Source organism: Volvox carteri, assembly GCF_000143455.1.
Source record: "Volvox carteri f. nagariensis unplaced genomic scaffold VOLCAscaffold_9, whole genome shotgun sequence".
In the NCBI taxonomy this organism is placed as follows: Eukaryota; Viridiplantae; Chlorophyta; class Chlorophyceae; order Chlamydomonadales; family Volvocaceae; genus Volvox; species Volvox carteri.
This window is the reverse complement of record NW_003307552.1, coordinates 909,169-928,964: the sequence shown is the minus strand read 5'-3', so window position 1 is coordinate 928,964 and position 19,796 is coordinate 909,169. Positions and strand designations below refer to the sequence as shown.

General features: G+C 59.5%; 1 protein-coding gene across 1 annotated transcript; it reads left to right on the top strand.

Moving 5' to 3' along the window:
- Positions 1-12,751: 12,751 nt before the first annotated feature.
- On the top strand, positions 12,752-17,390 carry VOLCADRAFT_103804 (uncharacterized protein; the record flags this gene model as incomplete). Its single annotated transcript, XM_002948277.1, has 8 exons — positions 12,752-12,885; positions 13,082-13,193; positions 13,523-13,600; positions 14,118-14,240; positions 15,026-15,282; positions 15,315-15,408; positions 15,547-15,660; positions 16,230-17,390. Exons 1-8 carry the CDS (start codon positions 12,827-12,829, stop codon positions 17,388-17,390), a joined length of 1,998 nt encoding a protein of 665 aa, XP_002948323.1. The 5' UTR covers positions 12,752-12,826.
- Between the last annotated feature and the right edge of the window lie 2,406 nt (positions 17,391-19,796).

Here is a 19,796-nt window from a genome sequence, read left to right as displayed (position 1 = left end):
GCGATGAGGAAATCATGTGCGAGTTCGGGTGACTGGGTGAGGAGGGATCCTAGAAGGCAGGATCAACCACCTTGGACTTGCAGTTCGTATGGCGCAGTTCAGTGCGGTAATGGTGGAGGTGCTGTAGGGTTATAAATCGTAGAAATGACAATATGTGATCAATTGGCCCAGAAGCCTCCCACTCTGTAACAAACAACAAAATATGCGAGAAGCAAACGATCAACTGCCTGGACCTGGGGCCCCCAGCGCAGGTTAGTGAACGATAAACGAAACCATGTATGCTGGTGTGTAGTGGCACCACTACCATCACCATCACCACCACCACCATCACCATCACCATCACCATCACCATCCCCGCAATCACCATCAACACCATCCTAGCCCAACACCCAACCGCCAGATCTAACCTCCCCAACCTCTCCCACCCCCCACCTTTCCACATACCACCACCTTCACCGCAACAACACGTTCCCGTGACCCACCGCACCTGAAGCGCCCTCAGCGCCTCGCTGCGCTGCTGCGCCGTGAGCTTGGGCCATGTGGCGGAGAACACGGCGTTGTAGCAGGCGGGCAGGTCAGCAGGCACCGCCACCAGCGGAGGGTCCAACAACATCACTACATTGTAGTACACCAGGTTGCTCTCACCCGCCGCACAGCCCATCACCGCCGCCGCCGCCGTGGCGCCGAAGCGGCTCGTCAACCGGCGCTCCAGCGCGACCAGGGTCGTCTCGCGCTTTCGCACCATGGCCGGGGTCAGCTCCAGCGCGCCGTGGAATTTGCGGCGCAGCGGGCCCATGAGGTGGGGTGCAGAACGGGTCGAGGTGATGACCCGGACGTTGCGGGGCAGACATGACAGCTGGTGCAGCATGAGCTGGAGCACCGAGTTGTCCAGGGGCAGCTGGTGGTGCGTGTCGGCCTCGTCCATGGCATCAACCAGGAGGACCACCTGGCCGTGCAGGGGGGAGATCTTACGGTGAAGAGGGTGATGCAAGGAAGGAAACCAACGGGTAAGCTGCCGGCAGGTCCAAAGCAAAGGTGGGCTAAGGGAGGAGCGTGTGCTAGTGGTGGTAGGGGTGCTGGTGCGGGTGGACCATCACATCGGCTCAAAGTGAAGCATCTGAAACCGACTACACCGGCAGCTCTTCAACCATCAAAAGATCTAAATTCAAACCGGCACGCAGCGTAAGATCGGGACGCCGCGCAGCCTCTCCGTGCCAGCGGCCAGACCAAGGGCCCCAACGTTACGCCAACATCGAGCCGAGCCGCCGCTACGCCCCTCCTCTCCACCGCTACCCCCACACCCGACCACACCCACTCCATCCCCAACTCCTGACCCACCTGCTCGTCCCTGGGCAGTAGTGTGGTAAGGGGCTTCAGTAGCAGCAGCCGGAAGGCCGTGGAGGCCTGGTGGAGCTGTTGAACCTGCGGGTACCAGGGGGAAGCAGGGCGGAGAGGGGTGGAGTAAGAAACGTACGTGTGTCGAGGAGTGGGAAGCCATGTGTAACTGTAGAGGGAGTTGCAGATCGGGTCGGGGTTGAGAGAGGAAACACATACGACATTGGATAGATAGGGGTGCAAGGGTAAAGATGGGGATAGCGAGCAGTTTAAAGCCTCCCTGGGGAGGGGGGGGGTCAAAGGGTACTGGAGGGCGCAGAGTGCGCATGCAAAGGGGTAAGAAGCGCAGACCAGGTAGGGAGGAAACGGGGCTTGCAGCAGCCCTTCCCCATTACAAGGAAGGCAAAGGCAAAACCTCTCGCTCTCCTTTACAGTTCATACCATATGACACAGCAAGGCTATCCCGATACGCGCTATGAATACGCCTTAAGCACACGCAGCCTAAAGCTCCTTAAAGCTCCTTGTCCGAGTACCCAAAAACTCAAATCGAAAGTCGCCAAACACGACCCAGCCTCAAGGAGCCCCCCGAAGGTTCAGGAGCCCAAGCGTGTAACGAACAAAGACATCCCATGTTAGCCGTGAGCTCCCTAACGCGAGCAACCCAAAACCCCTCCCCCCCCACCTCGTCACTCGGCCCCCTCCCATCCAGCAGTTGCTGATTCGGGCGTGTGACGGCAAATGGCACTCTGCTTCTTCTCGCCCCATCATTATTTCATTTCCTCTCTCTCAGTTTGCAATCTCTTTGCGCACACTGGTTCCGATAGACTCTACCACCAGCCAAACACGCACACCACACACCTCCCATTTTCCATCATCCTCAAGCCCCGGGACACACACACACACACACACACACACACAAACACACACGCACCTCCCCCAGGTCCAGCCCCGCGTAGTAGGACCTCAACAGCGGCAACCTCTGCGCCAGCTGGTACGCCAGCGTCTTGACGATGCGGATGGGACTCTGCCGCCGTACATCGCTGTACTTGCAAAAGTGGTATGCGTGCACTATGGGGTCCGAGGTGGCCTCCAGGCCGCTGATTTGGCGGGTCAGGCGGGCGCCGTTGGGCAGGTACACACGGCCCTGAGACAAAACACGGTCCGGGTGAGCGGAGAGCGTGCCGCAGGGAGTGAGGGGAGGGGGACGAAGGCGCGGGGGCATCAGCGGGGAGAAGAGCGGGGAGAAGAGCGGGGTCAAATGCAGGGGAGGGGGAAATGTTGATGAACGGTTACGGAGGAAAACACTCAACCCGGGCAAGGGAAGGGGAAGCAAGGTGTGATCAGGGAGATGTGTGTACATCGAAACAGCATCCCAAGAATGACGGAAACAACCATCCATCTGCCCAGTCCCAGGTCCCCTCCCCCTCGCCCCCGCCTTCCTCCTTCATTCCGCATAAGCCCCGTGTCCTTGAGCTGTCTGCCTGAGCTGCACTGCATTCGGCCGCCGCTGCGGTGGGGCGGTGGCGGCGATGGGGGTCGTGCACCTCCACCGTTCACCGCCTCCCCCCACACACGCCCGCGCCAGCCCCAGCCCCAGCCTCACCCTCGCCAGCGTCCGCTCTCTCCGCTGCTGCGCCTTCTCGTCCCAGCACAGCGCCGCCGAGATGGTGGACTTGCCGCTTCCCGCCGGGCCGCTGATGACGCACACCTGCGGGGAGCGCGGCGAGGTGAGCCACATCTGCAGCGGCGAGAAGTCGTACTCCTGGGCGCCACCAGTGCCCTCAAGAAGCGCCTGTGACGGGAATAGGGGGCATAAGCGGTTGGGAGAGGGCATGTTGGCTACTCAAGGAATGGGGCGGGATGCGAAAACGTGGGGGGGGGAGGGCTAGAGGTAGGGGACCGGCGTTGAGGGTGAGCGGAGAAGACTGGGACGGGCAAGCGGCAAGCTCAGGGCCGGGGCCGTCAAGTTTTCAGCTTCAAAAAGCGGAGGATGAGGGGACAATTGGGGTATTAGTAGTAAATTACAAGAGATGGAGGAGGGGGCTTATGGGTAGCAGATTCATCAGTATTGAGCATCATCAAGCTTTGCGTCGAATGGTGAACTGCAAGGGCGCCGGGTCCTTGCCAGACAGCCAGGCAGCAAGCCAGTGTCGGATTGCAACCCCGCATCCCGCTGCCATGCGAACAACAACACCCCCACCGGCTGACAGGCCGTTCCTATCCATCTGTCTATGCCTCGGCCACACACCCTCCCGCCGAGATCCACACACCGGCAGCGCGCTACGCGCCACCGTGTCACGCCATTTACCAATCTTCCGCTCTTGGCCCCGGCTCCCCTACCTGCCCCCAGACAAAGCCCAACCCCCTCCCCCTGCGCGTCCCCACCCCGGGGCTTCCCGCATACACCAAGCTCTCCCCCTTTTGCCCCCTTCCCCCTCCCCTCTTCCCGCCCAGCCGGTCCGCCGCACCTCCAGGTCCGCCTGCATGTCCAGCGGCTCCAACAGGAACAGCAGTTTGAGCTTGTTGTCGAAGGCGGTGGTGGAGCCATGGTGGGCGATGATGTCCTCCAAAATCTAGCGAGGGAACGGGACGCAAGGAGCAGCAGGAAGAACATACACGGAGCGCTGACGCCTGCAACTCAGGAAAGGAAACAAGGCCCGCAGGAGGGCTCCTAGGTCCGCACGGCTCAAGATCTCCACATCCCTAGTCGTCGCACGTAAGAGGGCAATAGGGCAAGCTGCAGGCAGACGGGCGGGCAGCGGACGTGTCTGGTGTACTTCTCAGGGGCTGTCAACACAGGTGCCCTGGCACAGATCCTGCCCCTTTCCCTCCCTTCAATAGTTCCCGGCCGAACCTTCTCCTTATCGGACTGCTTGTAAGCGCCCGCATCCACCACATTGATGGAGGTGAAGACGGAGGCCATGTCCTGAGAGACAGTACGGAGTGGGGCAGGAAAGGGTTTGGATGAATCAGGGCTGGGCAAATGGAACGGCCGTCAAAAGCTGTAGACCAGACACACAGCACACATACTAGGCCGTGTACTGCCTGAGCGACCACGCTGGTAAGCCCGCTCTCGCCACCCCAGGAGCTCAGCCCGGAACCCCTTTGAGAAGAAGAACGCGGTGTTTCGCTACAAGAACCTGAGACACACACCGCAGGGCAATGTGCCTCACACTGGACCTTCCAACCATCCCCGCTTGCACCCGTTCCCCTCCTCACACCCCATACTCCCCTCCTCCCCTCCTTCCCACCCCCAAACACACATACAATCACACCTTGACGCTGAAGTTGGGCGTCAGCAGCACCAGCCGGTCGGGTCCGTGGATGGTGATGGTGTTGTCGCACTCGTACAGGCACCATACGCGCTTCAGCGGGGCACCGGTAACGTCCAGACACATCAGGGTGGCCTAGCAAGGGGTAGGGCAGAGGTCCAGGACGTGGTGGTAACGAAGCATATCGAAGTGGTAATTGCGCCGAGCGACATAAGACGCATACCAGTACTCAGTAAAGGAGTTGAAAAGGAAGCAAAAAGAGTGCTTTTTTAAAGGCAGGGGAAAGGACATCTAGATGAGCTGCCGAACCCGAATGGCAACGTTGGTAATGAATGGGCCCAGGAGGCACACTGACACATTCCTCCCTGGGGATTTGGCCCTGCATTGCCCAAGCCGACCCGTGGGTCGTACCTTGGACTTGTAGATGGCGTTCCGCAGGTTGGCAAGGTCGTCCTGCTGCTGATCTGTGGGGTGTTGGTTGACCGCGGCGATGTCGATCCAGACCTTGGTGGTGTCCAGGGCGCCGCTCAGGTGGTCGCACACGCACTGCACCAGGTGGGCAAAGGGGTTGCCCCAGGCGTGGCTGATGAAGTAGTCGGGCTCGCCCACATCCTCCTGGAACCAGGGACGGAAAACCAGAATCGGGTCCAGGAGCAGGGAAAGAGGGAGGGGCAGGCGAGGGAAAGGGTGAGCGTTGGGTACAGGGACCGCACAAATTAAACAAAAGGGCTCGGGGAGAGCGGTTAAAAAGCGCGGCGCTCGTGTGCATGTGCGTACGTACGTGTGTTGGGGTGGGTCAAACGTGCATGCATGCAAAGGTCATTTCTGTGCTGCTGCTGGCGCATGTCTCCACCTACTCGTGTGCTAGGCACCGGGCGCGAGCGAGCAATAGCCCAGGAAAAGCAGGCAACAAGGAACCCGGTAAGTTGGCCAAAGGCCCCAAGCAGCTGAGCACGAGGCCAGCCGGCCCCCAGGGTAACTAGGGCCGGAGGCCAGGTACACGCCCCCCCCCTGCTTCCCCTCCCACTCCTCAGCCCGCACTGATGGCCACGCTCTCCTTGGACCGCACGCCAGCTCCTACCGGTGTCCCCTTCCCCTCTCCCACGGGGCCCCTCGCAGCCCTACTACACCTTGGCCCCCCTTTTGCGCGGCGACATCTACTGGCAAGTGGCAACCCTCCTTCCTTCACTCCACCCACCAACGGCACCAGCCCCGGCACATCCACCAGGCGGCACTGCTCCTCCCGCGTGAGCTCCTTCACCACCATCTCGTTCACCATCAGCGTGGTCACCTACACACGCACCGCCAGCAGGAGCAGCCGCAGGTGAGGGACCGCGAAGGCCGACAGGTAGTGGTAGGGCCGCGGTGGTTAAAGACGGAATGTAGCACCCCGGCCGATGTCTGAAACCCACCATCAACCCCATTGCCAAACTACAAGTAACCTCGACGGCTAAACTAGCTGCTAACGCTTAAACGTTTCTGCTTGCTTTTAATGCTCGATCTTCAAGCAGATCGTGCCTCAAGTCCCAGCTTGCCCCGGCATGTGCTTCCGAACGCAGACCGGGCGTTTTGTCCCTTCTTCGCCCGTAGGAACCATCATTTTCTCATCGCATGCTCCTACCCAACGTCCTTCTCTTGAAGGTTTCCTCCGCCAGGCCCTCCACCCCTCCTCTTGCCCTAACCCACCTGCCCCAGCGGAATCTTGAGTCGGTTTGCCAACGGCATGACGTGATCTGTGAGCAGCTTGCGCAGGAAGCGAAGGCTGATGGCGCAATGCGCGGACGACTCGAACACACTGGCTCGCCGCCACCGCGAGTTCCTAGCGTCCCACTCCTTGCCGCCACGCTGCATCGAAACACCAACGCAACAGCACCAAGCACACATCAGATACGCACGGACTTCCACACATGTACCTGGTCAATCCTGGCGGTGTTCTGAACCGAAACAAGTCCCCTCCTGTCACTGTTTTCCCCAAAGCCCTCTGTCCGCTATGGCGCCGCAATCTCCTCCGACCCCCCCTCCAGGGCGCACCTTGGGTGGTCGCTTGCTGGCTCTCCCCGGATCATAGTCCGCGGCAGTTCCAGGCATATCCTCCCCGATGCCCTCCGGCTCCAGGACCGTGTGGCCGAAACGGCTGCCGCCGCGAGTTTGGTCCCCTGAACCGCCAGAGTCCGCGCCCGTACTGCAGCCATGTGAGTCGGGCCCTAGTGCACCCGGCCCCGGCGCCGAGGCACTGGCGCCGTGCTCTGTGCGGTGCGGATTCTGAAAGTGTTGGGTGGGCACAGCGGTGCGGGGAAGCGGGGAAGAGTGAGGGGATGGCAGATACCACATGTTCACATGTTCTGACAGGAAAGTGCAGGACGGGGTTGGCCATGTGAGCTGCGTCCCTCAACCTTTTCCCTCTTCCTCGTCAGGCCGCTAGGCTCAGTACAGGGATTGTCCAGTGTAATTTTCGTAAAGTAGGTCAGGTTAGTGCCCCTCTGAGTGGCACAGTATCTGTACGCGGGACAGGACCCGCAGGCGGGGCCAGTCAGTGCCTCCGGCTGGCCTGCCATAGGATTGTTATGGCGCGGTCCGCTCGCGAGGTAGCTGCCGGGCCGCCCAAGTCCCGTTTTCCGCCTCGTGCGCCTCCCGTCACAGCTATCACCCAGTGCCACCGGGCCCCAGCCAGTGCGCTGCATGACCCTGGCCAAGAGCGGCAGGTTCCCGGACTGGCCGAGGCTGGCTGGCTGGCTTGCCGGCTGCTGTTCCCATCCGCTGATGGTTCCGCTGTTACGGCGACACAGACCCTCGATCTCATCCTAACGAAAGCGATGTATGGGTGTCGTTGGCCATTCATGAAGGGACGTGACAAGTGCCGCTGCTGGCAGCGCGGGGCTGCGGACTGGAGCCCCGCGCTCCCCTTCCCGCAGACCTCCCATACCATGTGATATAAGTGAGCCCTCCCGGCTTCTCATCACCCCTCCGCCCTTCCAGGTAAATGCTCCTCCGCTCTTCCTCCCCTCCCACGCAGGTTCGCCCCTCCAGCCCGCGATACACACGAAGGTGCGCATACCTGGCCAACATGCGACGCAGGGACTCGCCCACCACGCATGGCATGTGGCGTGGACACATCACGAGCCGCAACGGCGAAACTAATTTCCGCGCGCTGCGGGGCGACCAGGGAACCGCGAGCAGCGTCGCCACAGCCCAGCAGCGATATCACGTCACGACAGCAAGGAGGGAAATAGCAGTCGCTTCCGGCCTGACGTCAAGACCGTACGAAGCTCAGGAAGGAACCCCTGCCCTCGTTCCGACGGCGGCTGCCGCCGCACCCCAGTGCAGGGCTATGGGCCTAAGTGGCATTATCCCAGGACTCCCGAGCACAAACCCATGCTCAAGCCAGAGCTGCCACGTTCAGGCATGTACAGGTAAGACAGTGGAACCCACTGCCTTCGTCCATTTTCATTGTAGAAACTGCCCCAGGTCCTTACATCCAAACCCATCATCATCCCAATCAGCCCACCCCGCCAGGCCCCACCCCACCAAGGCCCCACCCCAGCGGTCGCCCACCGGCGCCAGAAGCAACACCGGGCTCTCTGGTTTTTGTAGCTTTCCTTGCAACCCATTTCCCCATTTCGACATCGCTCAGCACCATCACACCTACCATTCCAACGGATCTGCTCCCGATGGACCGATGCCCGGTCTGCTTCACCGGCGGTAGGCCGTTGTGCGCCGAAGACAAACACGCCTGGCTGTCGCCGCCCTTAAACAGCTTGCTGGGCGCCAGCAACGACTGTACATCAGAGACCGCGGCGAGGGCAAAAGTCAGCGGGGAACGCTGCGGGAAGCGGCGAGCAGGGGACAGCATCGGCCGCAGACGACGCGGGTACAGCAGCGGCGAGCGGTCGCGGCAGCGTGCACATTCGCAGGCACAACAGTCACGGTCACGTGTGGGGGACGGTGAGGGGGAGGAGGGCGCGGAGGAGGGCTGCGCCCTTCGTCCACAGACCCCGCTGGTGGCAGCTGCTGCGGAGCCGCCGGGGCCCCAGCCTTCAAAACAACGCGTGGGAGGATTCGGGCTCTGATCCCTGGATCGGGGGCTCGGCTGCAGCAATTCGTCAGCGACCAGCATACATGGCTCCACCGGCGTGTAAGTGGCATGGGGTACGGATACGGCGGCGTGGAGGAAGGTGGAGAGGGTGCCGCCGGGGTCGGCGGCCCCGAGGTGGGATGCCAGGGTGGCGGTGCTCCGCCACATAACCAGCGGGCCTAAGGGTCCGGACAGCACGCCGCATTCCTAATGTATCGTAAGGACCGGCGCCGCGCAGGTTTTCAATAATGCGCAGCGCGGTCGCGAGGAGGCGGAGGAGAGGGTGGGGGATAGTTGAGGCACGAGCGAGCGGAGAGGGGAGGCGGCGGAGGAAAAAGGAGAGAGAGGGGAGGTGCAGAAAGGCGGGCAAGGTAGGGATGCAGTCGTGGCCCAGCCGCAGAATGCGGTTCATGAGTCACCGTGGGGACCCTGGGTGAAAAACCTCAACTCTCTTGATAACCAAACTCTGCTCTCATGCGGCACCTCGACCCCGGGGTTTTTCCCCACCTGTCCTCCTCATGGGCACCCCCACGACGTGCCTAGCTGCGTGGTCTTCCCCAACCAAGGTTGCCCACACGCGCCAACAAACTCCCCCGTCCCAAGCTTCCAGCCACCGGGGCACAGGGAAGCGCTGCACATCATCAGTGGCATTGCTGTATCCGGTCCGTCCGCACGGGAATCGCACGATTTAGCACCTGCCAGCCGCAGAGAACATGCAGGTCCACGTGTCTGGTCCATGCCGAGTCCCATGCAAGTCCCCCAACGTACCCTCTGCGCAGCCACTGCACCCATGAAGCACTCTCTTGCCTTCTGTCGCGCACATTCCATTTTATTGTCAAGTGCCTTTTCCTCTTACGAGGCACCCCTATGACGCCCTAGTCCAACACTATCCTGAAGGCGCTCTTGCACCCTTTCACAAAGCTGCCACGCGGCTTCCACACCGCTTAAACGCCGCGCCCCAGCTTACGTTTCCTTGGCTCCCAGCGCTTCTTACCTTCCTCACGAGCAACGCCTGGCTGCCCAACCGGAAACTGGGTCCCGTCAGGATGTCGTTCGGCAGCTGCTGCTCCGTGATGCTCTCCATGCGCATGGGGGCCATCAGGCTGGGCACCCGCAGCCGCCCGTCGCTGCCACCGCATATACCCCCCGCCCCTTCGCCATCGTCCGAGAAAACGTCCTCATCCGCCAAGTCATCGTCTACCTTCTCCACGACATATGTCATTTTGGAGGCTTCCTTTAAGATACGCGCGCCGCCGCCGCCGCCAGTGCCCCCGCCGGAGCCGCCACGCGTGCTGCCCCCGCTAGAGCCCGGGCTGATGGCGCCGCTGCCTCCAGGCCCTGCGCTGAGCCCGCTAATCTTCAGGATTCCGGCATTTGCTCGGAAAAGCGTCGGAGCGCTGCCATTGACCGGGCTCCCAAGGCTAACTCCTATCAGCTGGCCACTACCACTGCTGGGGCCGAGCAATGGCGCCCCGCCACCGCCCCCGGGGCCGCCGCTGCCGGCGCTGCAGGGCCCCTGCCAGGATACGCCGTCCACGGAGGCTCGCGTCCCGGCTTTGCTAAACAGCAGCTCGCCGGATGATCCGTGTCTCCCCACGTCCAGGTTCCCATCGGTGGAGCTGCGTGCATTTGGACTACTGAATAGGCCTTGTGAGCCCCGCCGCCGGACGTCCACCGGCGGTAATCCCCCCCGAATTATCGGCGAGACGGAGGCTTCGGGGTCGATTTCTGGAAGCGCTCTGCTGCCCTGCACGACAGTTGGAGAGTGGTGCGATGACCAACGCACCGGCCGAAGCATCAAGGATGGCGAGTCCGGCAGCGGGCAGACAACGGCGTGTGCATGCGGGAGGATCGGGGGGCTGCAGGTTTTAACCCCGGGAGGCAGGGGACAGTGCCGGACTGCAAGCCTCCGGCGAGTCCCGCAGTAAAGTTAATGGGGCGACATGACAATGCTTCTGGTTGGAGCCGCGCGCGACCAGCGGCGATGTGTGCACCGTGGCGTGGAGTGCGGTCGATAAGTAAGCATCAGACGAAAAAAAATCTTTATGATATTTATAGGCAGATATCTACGACTAAAAGCCCATTGAACCATTCCGATCCGGTCAGGTTAACCGGTGTCCGCACATTAGGCGGGCGGGTAACGGGGCATACACACCTGAGGGTGAACCGAACTCCTCCGTTTTTCAACCATGGAGTGATTGGGTTTCATGTCAAACTCCTGGACGCTCGTCTGCGGGGGCAGCCGTAGGATTTCGGGTCACAGACGGCGACGCTACACAGTCAGCTGCCCAAGTGGTGCCGTCGCCATCGATAAGCTTAGCGGTTACCAAAAGTACCATGCGAACATGAAACCTTCCAATCGTGCATTGTTTGGCATCAGCTTACCAACTCGGTGGTCCTGACCAGTGCGCCAGACGCATTTAGGGAGCCTGAAAGGCTACCAGTATCGGTCGGCTTCATGGTAAGTTGTACCGGCGTCACCTGGTGCGCGTGACGGGACGCAAGTTTTGCTCATGGGAGCCGCATCTTCCGAACACTGTGACGAGAAGGAGCTGCCCAACAAATAACATGAAAGGAATGCTTAAAAAACCCGAGGTTACCTTTCCCTTTTCTGTCTCAGTTTTCCTGTCCTCCACGCCATCGTTGTTACAAGACCCGTGATTCACTCCTGTCCTTGCTGTTGCTGAAGCTGCGCAGCCCATCAATTAGGTCACTTGCTAGGTCTCTGCCTGGGCCATCTCCAGGCGCCCATCACTTTCACCCAGGTTCGTGTTGCCTGCGACGTATAACAGACGCTAGCAGGTAGGGTCCATCAATTTATTGCAAAAAATACATGGATTACATGTAATTGAGTGACAGGTATAGTCAGGCAACTTGGCTTGGCTTGGCTTGCCACTGTGCTCAAGGTGCTGCGACCTGTACGGCTTTACGCAAAATAGGCAGTAAATAGGCTCGTCAAGCAGGACCAATCCTATAACTCAGGACATTACTGATGTGTTTATTCGGTTCTAAATGTGTGTTTGCTCCTACACACGTATCTATCCCTGTGAGGAAGGACAGTGAATACCGTCGGTAGCCGTGACGCGGATAACCGGTCCTCATAATCTTACATCCTTAAGTTATCATTTATCCCTGGTTCATCCCTTGATGAGTTAGAGCTCATGGCGAACCTCGCGTTCCGTCCTGTTCCATGTTGTGATTGTCCATATGAGTACCCTACATAACTTGCTGCTGATATGTGGTGATTTAACAAGCTTAAGGCTCCAGTTCTATACAGGAGCAGAGGCTATAATATCGGGGTATTGCTCTGCCGTGACGCAACATGTAAAATATGACCTCGGCGCGCATGCTAGGGCGTTGGGTCTACAGAAGATGTGCCGCCGGAATCTTCAGGCTTGGCGAGCAAACATATAACGCCTGGAAATGAGATGCGATTGTTACAGTGGACCCCGAACGGGTCGAGTGCAGCGCCCCTGGAAATGAGCCATCTCAACACGGTCAGGCTTCGTACGATGCTGGCAATTGGTGCAGAGCCTTCTTAACACCAGGGAAAAGGAGAGCAACACCAAATGAATACAGTTTCAATCCTACACGTGGCGTTGAGTTAGCCTCTGAACGTGGGTCAGGTTGAGGCTGGAAATCATTGGCTGTGACACGGTTCTGTTCCTATCGAATGTGGTGATAATCAGCTTCGTGCAAGCATTCAGTAAACATTCTTTTGGCGTCGCCGGACGGTTCGGCATGCCTTTGCACCTAAGGCCAACACCCGGAATCCATTGACATCTCTCGTAAATCATCCAAACACAGGACGCAGATTGCTTAAGCTGTTACTTGTCCATTAGGACAACCGTTGCGTTGCCGGGTACTGTAATAAGGATGCACTGCATTGAGATCACGACGGAGCGGAACGCAGATGTATGATATGTCTTGTCAGTTGCATGTGGCCGCAGAGATTTGGAGTCATCTACGGGTTTCTATCTGAGGGGTGTTGTACGCCGTATACCGTAGATGAATTGGCGGGAGTAGGAGTGAGGAACGAAGCCTCCCGACATCGGCATGCAAATTCAGTAAGCCTTGAATGTTCTACAAGCTTCTAATTGACCGGTCTTAGCACCACGAAACGTTCTTGAGCGCTCAAAACGGGTCAATGGCGACAGCCGTTGGGGATGACGACGCCATGGATCAAAGAGGCGAAGGCGGGCTAAGGTGCAAATTCGATCTTAGACAATTACCGAATGACTAGACTATCCCCTACCAGGACTGGAAGCCCCAGAAGCTAGGGGCCCTGGGCCTGCCGTCATAAAATAGGGTGTCAGTTTGCAATCAATGCTCCCTGTGGACCTGTGGACTTAGGGCATCATTTTTTACCTCGTCTTCTGGCCCGCATCCCCGGCTCATCCAGCCCGCAGGCAGGCAAGGCCGGTCCCGGAAAGGGCCAAGATGCCGGCGCTGCAGTTAAGCCTGCTCGCGCTCCTCGCAAGAAGGACCCCAAGTTGGATCTGGATCTCTTGGAGGTAGGTACCCGCCCCCGCACTGCAGCCCTTGCAGCACACACCTCCTGGCATACTTCTTGGATGCAATTCGGTCTATGGGCAAGATTTCCCCCGTGGACTAAAACATGCATGCCTACGACTCGCCGTATTACTTGGAGCACGGCAAGCCGCACGGGGTAGGTTGTGTGTAAGTGGGGCCCAGTGGAAACAACAGAAGAGGGTAGACGTTCGTAAGGCGCCCGCATCTACAAACGTGCGAGCTGTCTTCATCTTCCCCGTCGCCCCCACTCCTCAGCCTTCGCCGTTCGCCCCTACGCTGCCCTTTCCCGTACGGCCTCCCGCACGGCCAGGCCGACGGCGGCTTCAATGACATCTGGCACAAGATGGCCCCCGCCTTTAAGGCCTCCTTTCAGGGGGAGGGGCACGAGGTGGGGACCTGCCCGGGTCCGGAGGGACCTGGCTCGGGAGTGCGCGGCTGGGGCCTGTAGACTTGGACGCATGGCGCGAGAGGGATATGCCCGCTGTGTTGGGGTTAGGAAGACTGGGGAGATGAGGGGGGGGATTGAGGCGGATTGCCTGGTGATAACTGATGGGTGGTAAGCTCTAGAGCAGCCCCCCAGGGCGGCAGTGGTGGGGTCAGGGAGGGGTGCCCACGCCGCCCATTGAAGCGTACAGACACACGCACGCACGCGTACGGCCCCTTCCTCGGTGGACAGGCAGACGGTGCAGACAGACGAAGCAAGGGCACAAGCACATGCGGCATGATTGTCTGAGCGCACACGAACACCCACATGCTCATTTTTAGTCACGCACCTTGAGGCTAAGATTGCTCCTTGGGAGCGTCCTCTCACTGCCCTTGAAGCATAAAAGGCGGGGCGGGAGCGCTGCTGCGTTTTCATTCGGAGTTTTTGTAGAACACAAGAACTTACCGCCTCCCTGGCGCAGGTAGCCGACCTGAGGCGGCTGTTGGAGCTGTATCAGCGGTGGCAAACCCGGTTCTACCCGCACTGCGATTTCGACACATTTGTCACGAAGCTTGAGAAGGCGGGCAGGAGCAGGCTGGTCAAGGTGTGCGCAATTGGGATGAGAGGGAGGGGGGAGGGGCGTCGAAATGTGGCGGTTAGGAGGGAGGGAAGAGCCGGGGGAGGGGTTCAAAGGTATAGAGATCTCGCATTTCAGCAACTTGGCCTGGGATGGGGGGCGGTGGAAAGAAATAAGTTGGTTTTAAGAAGGGGCCTGGTGTCATAAGGCCCATGGCTGTCTACCTGCGTGCCGTACATGCTTCCTGGATGGATGCACCGAGTGAGTGGGTATTGGGGCACTCGTCTGCCTGCTCCTCCCCCGCTCCCCAAAAACACATACATGTATGCATGCATACATACATACATACATACATACATACATACATACATACATACATACATACATACAGAGTGTCCGGGTTCAAATCCGCCTGCCGACCTCGCGGGTGTTTGAGGGGTGCTGAATTGGGAGGTGGCCCCCCATATTGTGGACGGTATAGGGCGTGATTATAGCAACTTGCGAGCTGACCAGAAACTAAGTTGAGGCGCCGTTGATCCGCTAGATTTGGTTGGATGCTGGTGGTGGGTTGCTGAACCCAACGAATACATGCTAAAGCCGGATGGGGTGAACGGATTAGGGTGCCCCTCTCGCAGGGGAGAGCAGGGAATTGCCTCGGGAAAGGGGGCCGCTGGTGAAGCTGTACCACCCTGTAACAACATCATATATACATAGGTTTAGGTTATCAAACGCTTGCATCACGTTGTCGGTTTGGGCTGAGTCTCCGGTGGGTTATCATGTCCCCGCTCACCCTCCCTTTCCCCCCATCCCAGGCCAAGATGGGCAGCATGAGGCAGAACCTGTTGGGCCTTATCTTTCCCCCGGAGGCGCGGGAAGCCGAGGCACCGGCTATAGCAGCAGATGGAGCAGGGGGAGGAGCTGCTGCTGGTGCTGCTGCTGGCGGTCGTGGGGATGCAGGAACTGCTCATCAGGCAGGTTTATGTGCTCGTGGAGCGACAACGCCGCGCGTCTTATACCCCGCTGGAGGAATGGAATGGTGTTACCCTACTATGACTGACAACATTGACTGGTGGTTTTCTTTTCCCTCTCTTTGTGGTGGAGGGAAGAGTGGGATCATGGCAATGCGCCCGCGCAGTCCTGTTTGCCATGCTCCTGTTTCGTTGCCATTGCCATGAAGCAACACGTGAATACGAAGGTAGGTTCAGTACAGCTATGTGCTATGTGGTTGCTGGTTCCCCCCCGCACACATTAGGCAACATCGGAACACAGCGCGAGTAGATTATGACGTATGCTTCTCTCTCTCTCTCTCTCTGTGTGTGTGTGTGTTCTCCAGGCAACGCCGGCCGCTGCTGCTGCTACTACTGGCCGTGGAGCTAATACCGCTGGTGGCGGTGGCGACTATGACGAGGATGATGAGCTCGTGGCCCTCCAGAGGGAGACGGAATGGGTGGGTGGGTGGAAAGGAAGAAGGGTTGGGAGTTTTATATAATTGATATCTGTATGTTTGCATGTATACAGTTGTTATATACCACTACATATATATGCAATAGGGGTTGATGTGGAGGATATTCCCTTACTATCAATTTAAGGGTTGGCGGAAGGGAGGCCTTAGCGATGGAGGCGTGGGGGAAAGCTCTGTGTGTGTGTGTGTGTTACTGCTATTGAGGTGAGGCACATGTGCACCTGCTTGGAAAGGTAGGCTGCCCTTTGCCTCGCGATGGGCCGCGACGGGCGGCAGTGCGGGAGTGCGAGGTGGCGGGTGAAGTGCTGGCGACGCTTGAAGGGATCGCCGTTTCGGAGGTCTACAAAGCACCGGAATGCGACATACGTTAGAGTTCCTTCCGTACTACTGACAGACAGAGATATAAGGAGGTGGCTAAAGCCGCCACGCGCTGTCACTCGTCCTGTGCCGTACGCCCAAACCTGACTCCACCCGTCTATTCATCTGTCCCTGTTTGGCGGGTTTTATGATATGCTCCGGTTTGCACTGTTTCCATACTGGTACTCCGGAGACAGGAAGCCGCCTACGATGCTATGGACGAGTTGGAAATGGCGCCTCCGCCGCGACCCCGGGAGCAGCCGCAGCAGCTCGCAGGGACAACAACGGCAGCGGCAGCTGGGGGCGGCGGTGGCGCAGCCGCCAACGATGTGGATATGGATGAGCTCATGGAGCTGGCGGAGGAATTGCATTACAAGCCTGGCCCGCTGCCGCCAGCGACTGCACCGGCGGCGGTGCAGAGACTTCCTTCTGGCAGCCAGCCGCAGGCGGGCCCTGCCGGCAACGGAGGGCCAGAAGGACGTGGGGATCGTGCCGCCGCCGGCAGCGCAATGGCGTACGACAACGATGCCGATGAGGAGCTCATGGCACTGGCGATGGGATACGATGTGGTGCCACCGCCGGATGTGGCGCAGCGGCGCGACAGTGGGGTTCGTGATGTTGGCGGCGGCGGCGGCGGCGGCGGCCGCAAAAGCGATCAGGACGGGGACGCGGCGGCCGCCGGTACGGAGGCCGTTGCCAATCCCGCCGCTGACCCCGCGGCATCAGCGCCAGCGGAGACACGGGGGAATGTCTTGGACGATATGGATGAGGAGCTTCGGATGCTGGCAGAGATGGACACTGTGGAAGCGAAGGCAGTGGTGGCATTACGGCATGGGGCTGCCCTCATGGATGTGGATGATGCACCTGATGTACGGCAGTACGGTGGTACGGAAGAGCTTGATGCCGAGCTGCTCGCGCTAGCGGCGGGAGGCGACACTCAGGCGACGACGGCGGCGGCGCCTCTTGGGGTTGATGACCTGGGCGCCGGCGGCAGCGCCGGCGTGTACGGCAGCTGCGGGCGTGAGGCGGGAGTTTCCAATGCAGGAGAGGATGAGGAGCTTCGGGTCCTGGGGCGAGGCTGCGGCGTCGATGATGGTGCCGCGGGTCCTGGTGTAATGTCAAAGCCTGGCAGTGCGGCTCAGAGGCATAGGAGCTTAGGGGCTAGCGAGGGGGCGGAGGGAAGTGCTGCCTGTGCGGCCTGCACCGCCGCCCCAGGCGATGACGGTGGCGGTGGCTTGGTGGCCCAATCCGAGGGGCCGCTGGACAGTCAAGGCCTGGGGACGGGGCTGCTCCTGCGGGACCTCCTCATGACGCAAACTCAGTCGCAAGGGGAAGGGGAGGAGCGTGAGGGCGTGTAGCGTTTCCATGAACTGAGCCCGTATGGCATGTGGACTAGTTTGCAATGCGTAGATCTCCCCTCCCTCCCGGTGTGTGTTTCGGGTGTCTGCGGTTACCTGGGAAACGCGATGGGCGGGGCCGTGCAATCAGCTGTATGTTTTGGGTTGGCGTCTCGCGTATGTCCTGGTTAGACCGACCGCATGGGGCGCCTCAAGGAGCGACATTGAGCCTCGGTAGGGCCCGTGTTCCCGTGCTTAGTCTTCGTGGGGTTTGCAATGAGAGTCTTCAGGGTGGTGGCTTGGGGAAGCAGAATGATCGAGCTGGTCGTGTGCGAATGTTGCAGTTGCGTGGTGGGGCTGCGTAGTAATGTGTGGAGATGCTTGAAGATGTGATGTGCGGCTGTGGTTTAACCCGTGACCCGGGCCGCGGGCAGGAATTGGCATGATGATGGCTAACGAGTGGCGTTGTTATGCATACGTATGTATGCCTTGCGTGCTATAGTCGAGAATTCGTGAGCATCCTTCACCTCGACAGCAGTTGACGCATTCAGGGATAAACGCATCCAACACGCAGCAATGTATCCCTACTGTGTCGCGTGTTATGCGGTTTATGGACGAACAATTCCGTGTAACGCAGTTTGTTTGTACATGAACCCCCATGCTTCGGCAGCCCAGTACGGCATTTAACTAACGGTTAGAACCTGAATGGTCGCGACGGGTGCTTGCGGTAACAGCCTCGCAAGGGCATCACTCTGATCATGTGTATAGAAGGCTTCTGTTTACCTTCCCTCGCAGCCTTCTTAATTTCGGAACGACTTAGGAAACTCTGCAGGTTTTGAGTCTCGCACTATCTTTTCACCTCATTGAAGTAATTGGAGCAAAGGACTTTCCAGGAGGGCCAAGTGGCTCTCTAATGCTTTAATTTTTTATGCTAACAGAATCATTCTGACCATGACCGCGGAACAGCCGAAGTCATCTTCTTTAGCGGATATTACGCGTAAGCTCAATGGGACCGCAGAGGCGGCTCTTGAGGTGCAGCTACCACTGGGCGGCGAGCATTATGTGAGCGTTGGATATCAAATGACGAAGCATGGCGGCCGCCAGGCACACTTATGTGGCTCAATTTACTTCCTTTTGTCCCTTGCATTGGTTTCTGTGCATGTTTGCAGTACTACAGCAACTTCCCTGCCTACAAAGAGCAGTTAAAGGAGGGACTGGCGACCATCACGCAGCTGATGTCGACGTGCGAGGTCAGTTGCCGCCTCATCTTGCGTGCTTGGACCGAGCCGCCATGATGCCGGCATAAACTAAACCCTGCCATAGCCCCCACCAGTCCCCTCTTAGCCCTCCTCTTCTGCACACCCTAACTCACCAACCCGCAACCCTCTCTAGACCTCCCTCGTCCCCCACAAACCCCTTCCCTATCCCCCTGCCGTCCCCCAGTCCATGATCCGCAACCGCCGCGCTCCCCCTCCGGACTGGATGGATGCGGATGAGGTGGCCGCCTGGAGCAGCGAGCTGCTGGACGATGCGGTAGAGAAGATCGATGGAGCGCTGGACGCCGAGAGGGCGCGGGCGCGGGGCCGGGAAGCAGGGCCGCGGCGTCCGGCTGCAGGCTCGGTGGCGGCTGGGGGCATGGACGACCCGGCGCTCCTGGCCAACCTGCCATCCTTTGGTGCGATCCCACCACAACCGAACCTGACCAGACCTGGCCTGGTTTCATGAGTGCACGTCTGCCCTCGTGCCCCTTATCCCGCCAAATATCTGCGTGTCTGTGTTTTTCCTACTGCTGGCGCCCAGCAGATGATTCCTCGGGGGGTTTAGCCCCTCCATGTGGGTCGCACGCCTCCAGGATTCCCCCGGCGTGCACTTCACAACCAGCGAAGTGTCACAAATACACGCACATACCATGTCATTTCATATCGTATCATGCCCAACTCGGCTCTGTACAACCCGCACTAGAATCTACCTGCTCTCCCTCCCATCCCATATCCTACCATATTGCCACAACATGGTAGGGTCCAGTGCCAAGGGGCCCAACGAAGGGGCCACAACGTAGGGATGAGGCCGCAGCTCTGCCACGGTTGCGGCCGTCATCATCGCTGCCCCTAACCTTAGCCCTGCAGTAGGGCCGAGATACGACGTGTCCTCGTCTATCCATCAGCCGTTACTTCTCCTTCCACCTAACACCCAGCGTGTCTCCCTCCCTCTCCTTCCTTCTTCCCGCTGTCCTCCTCCCTCCCTCCCTCCCGCTGGGCCGCCCCCCACCAGGCGGGAACCCCGTGCGGCCCTCCAGGGGTCGTGACGGCCTGATGAGACATGCAGTGGGGCTGACCCGACCACAGGACAGCTTCGACCCGCCACCGGACAACCGGTTGGAGGTGCCCTTCAGGCCCCGAGTGGACCACCTGAGGGGCCTTATGAGGG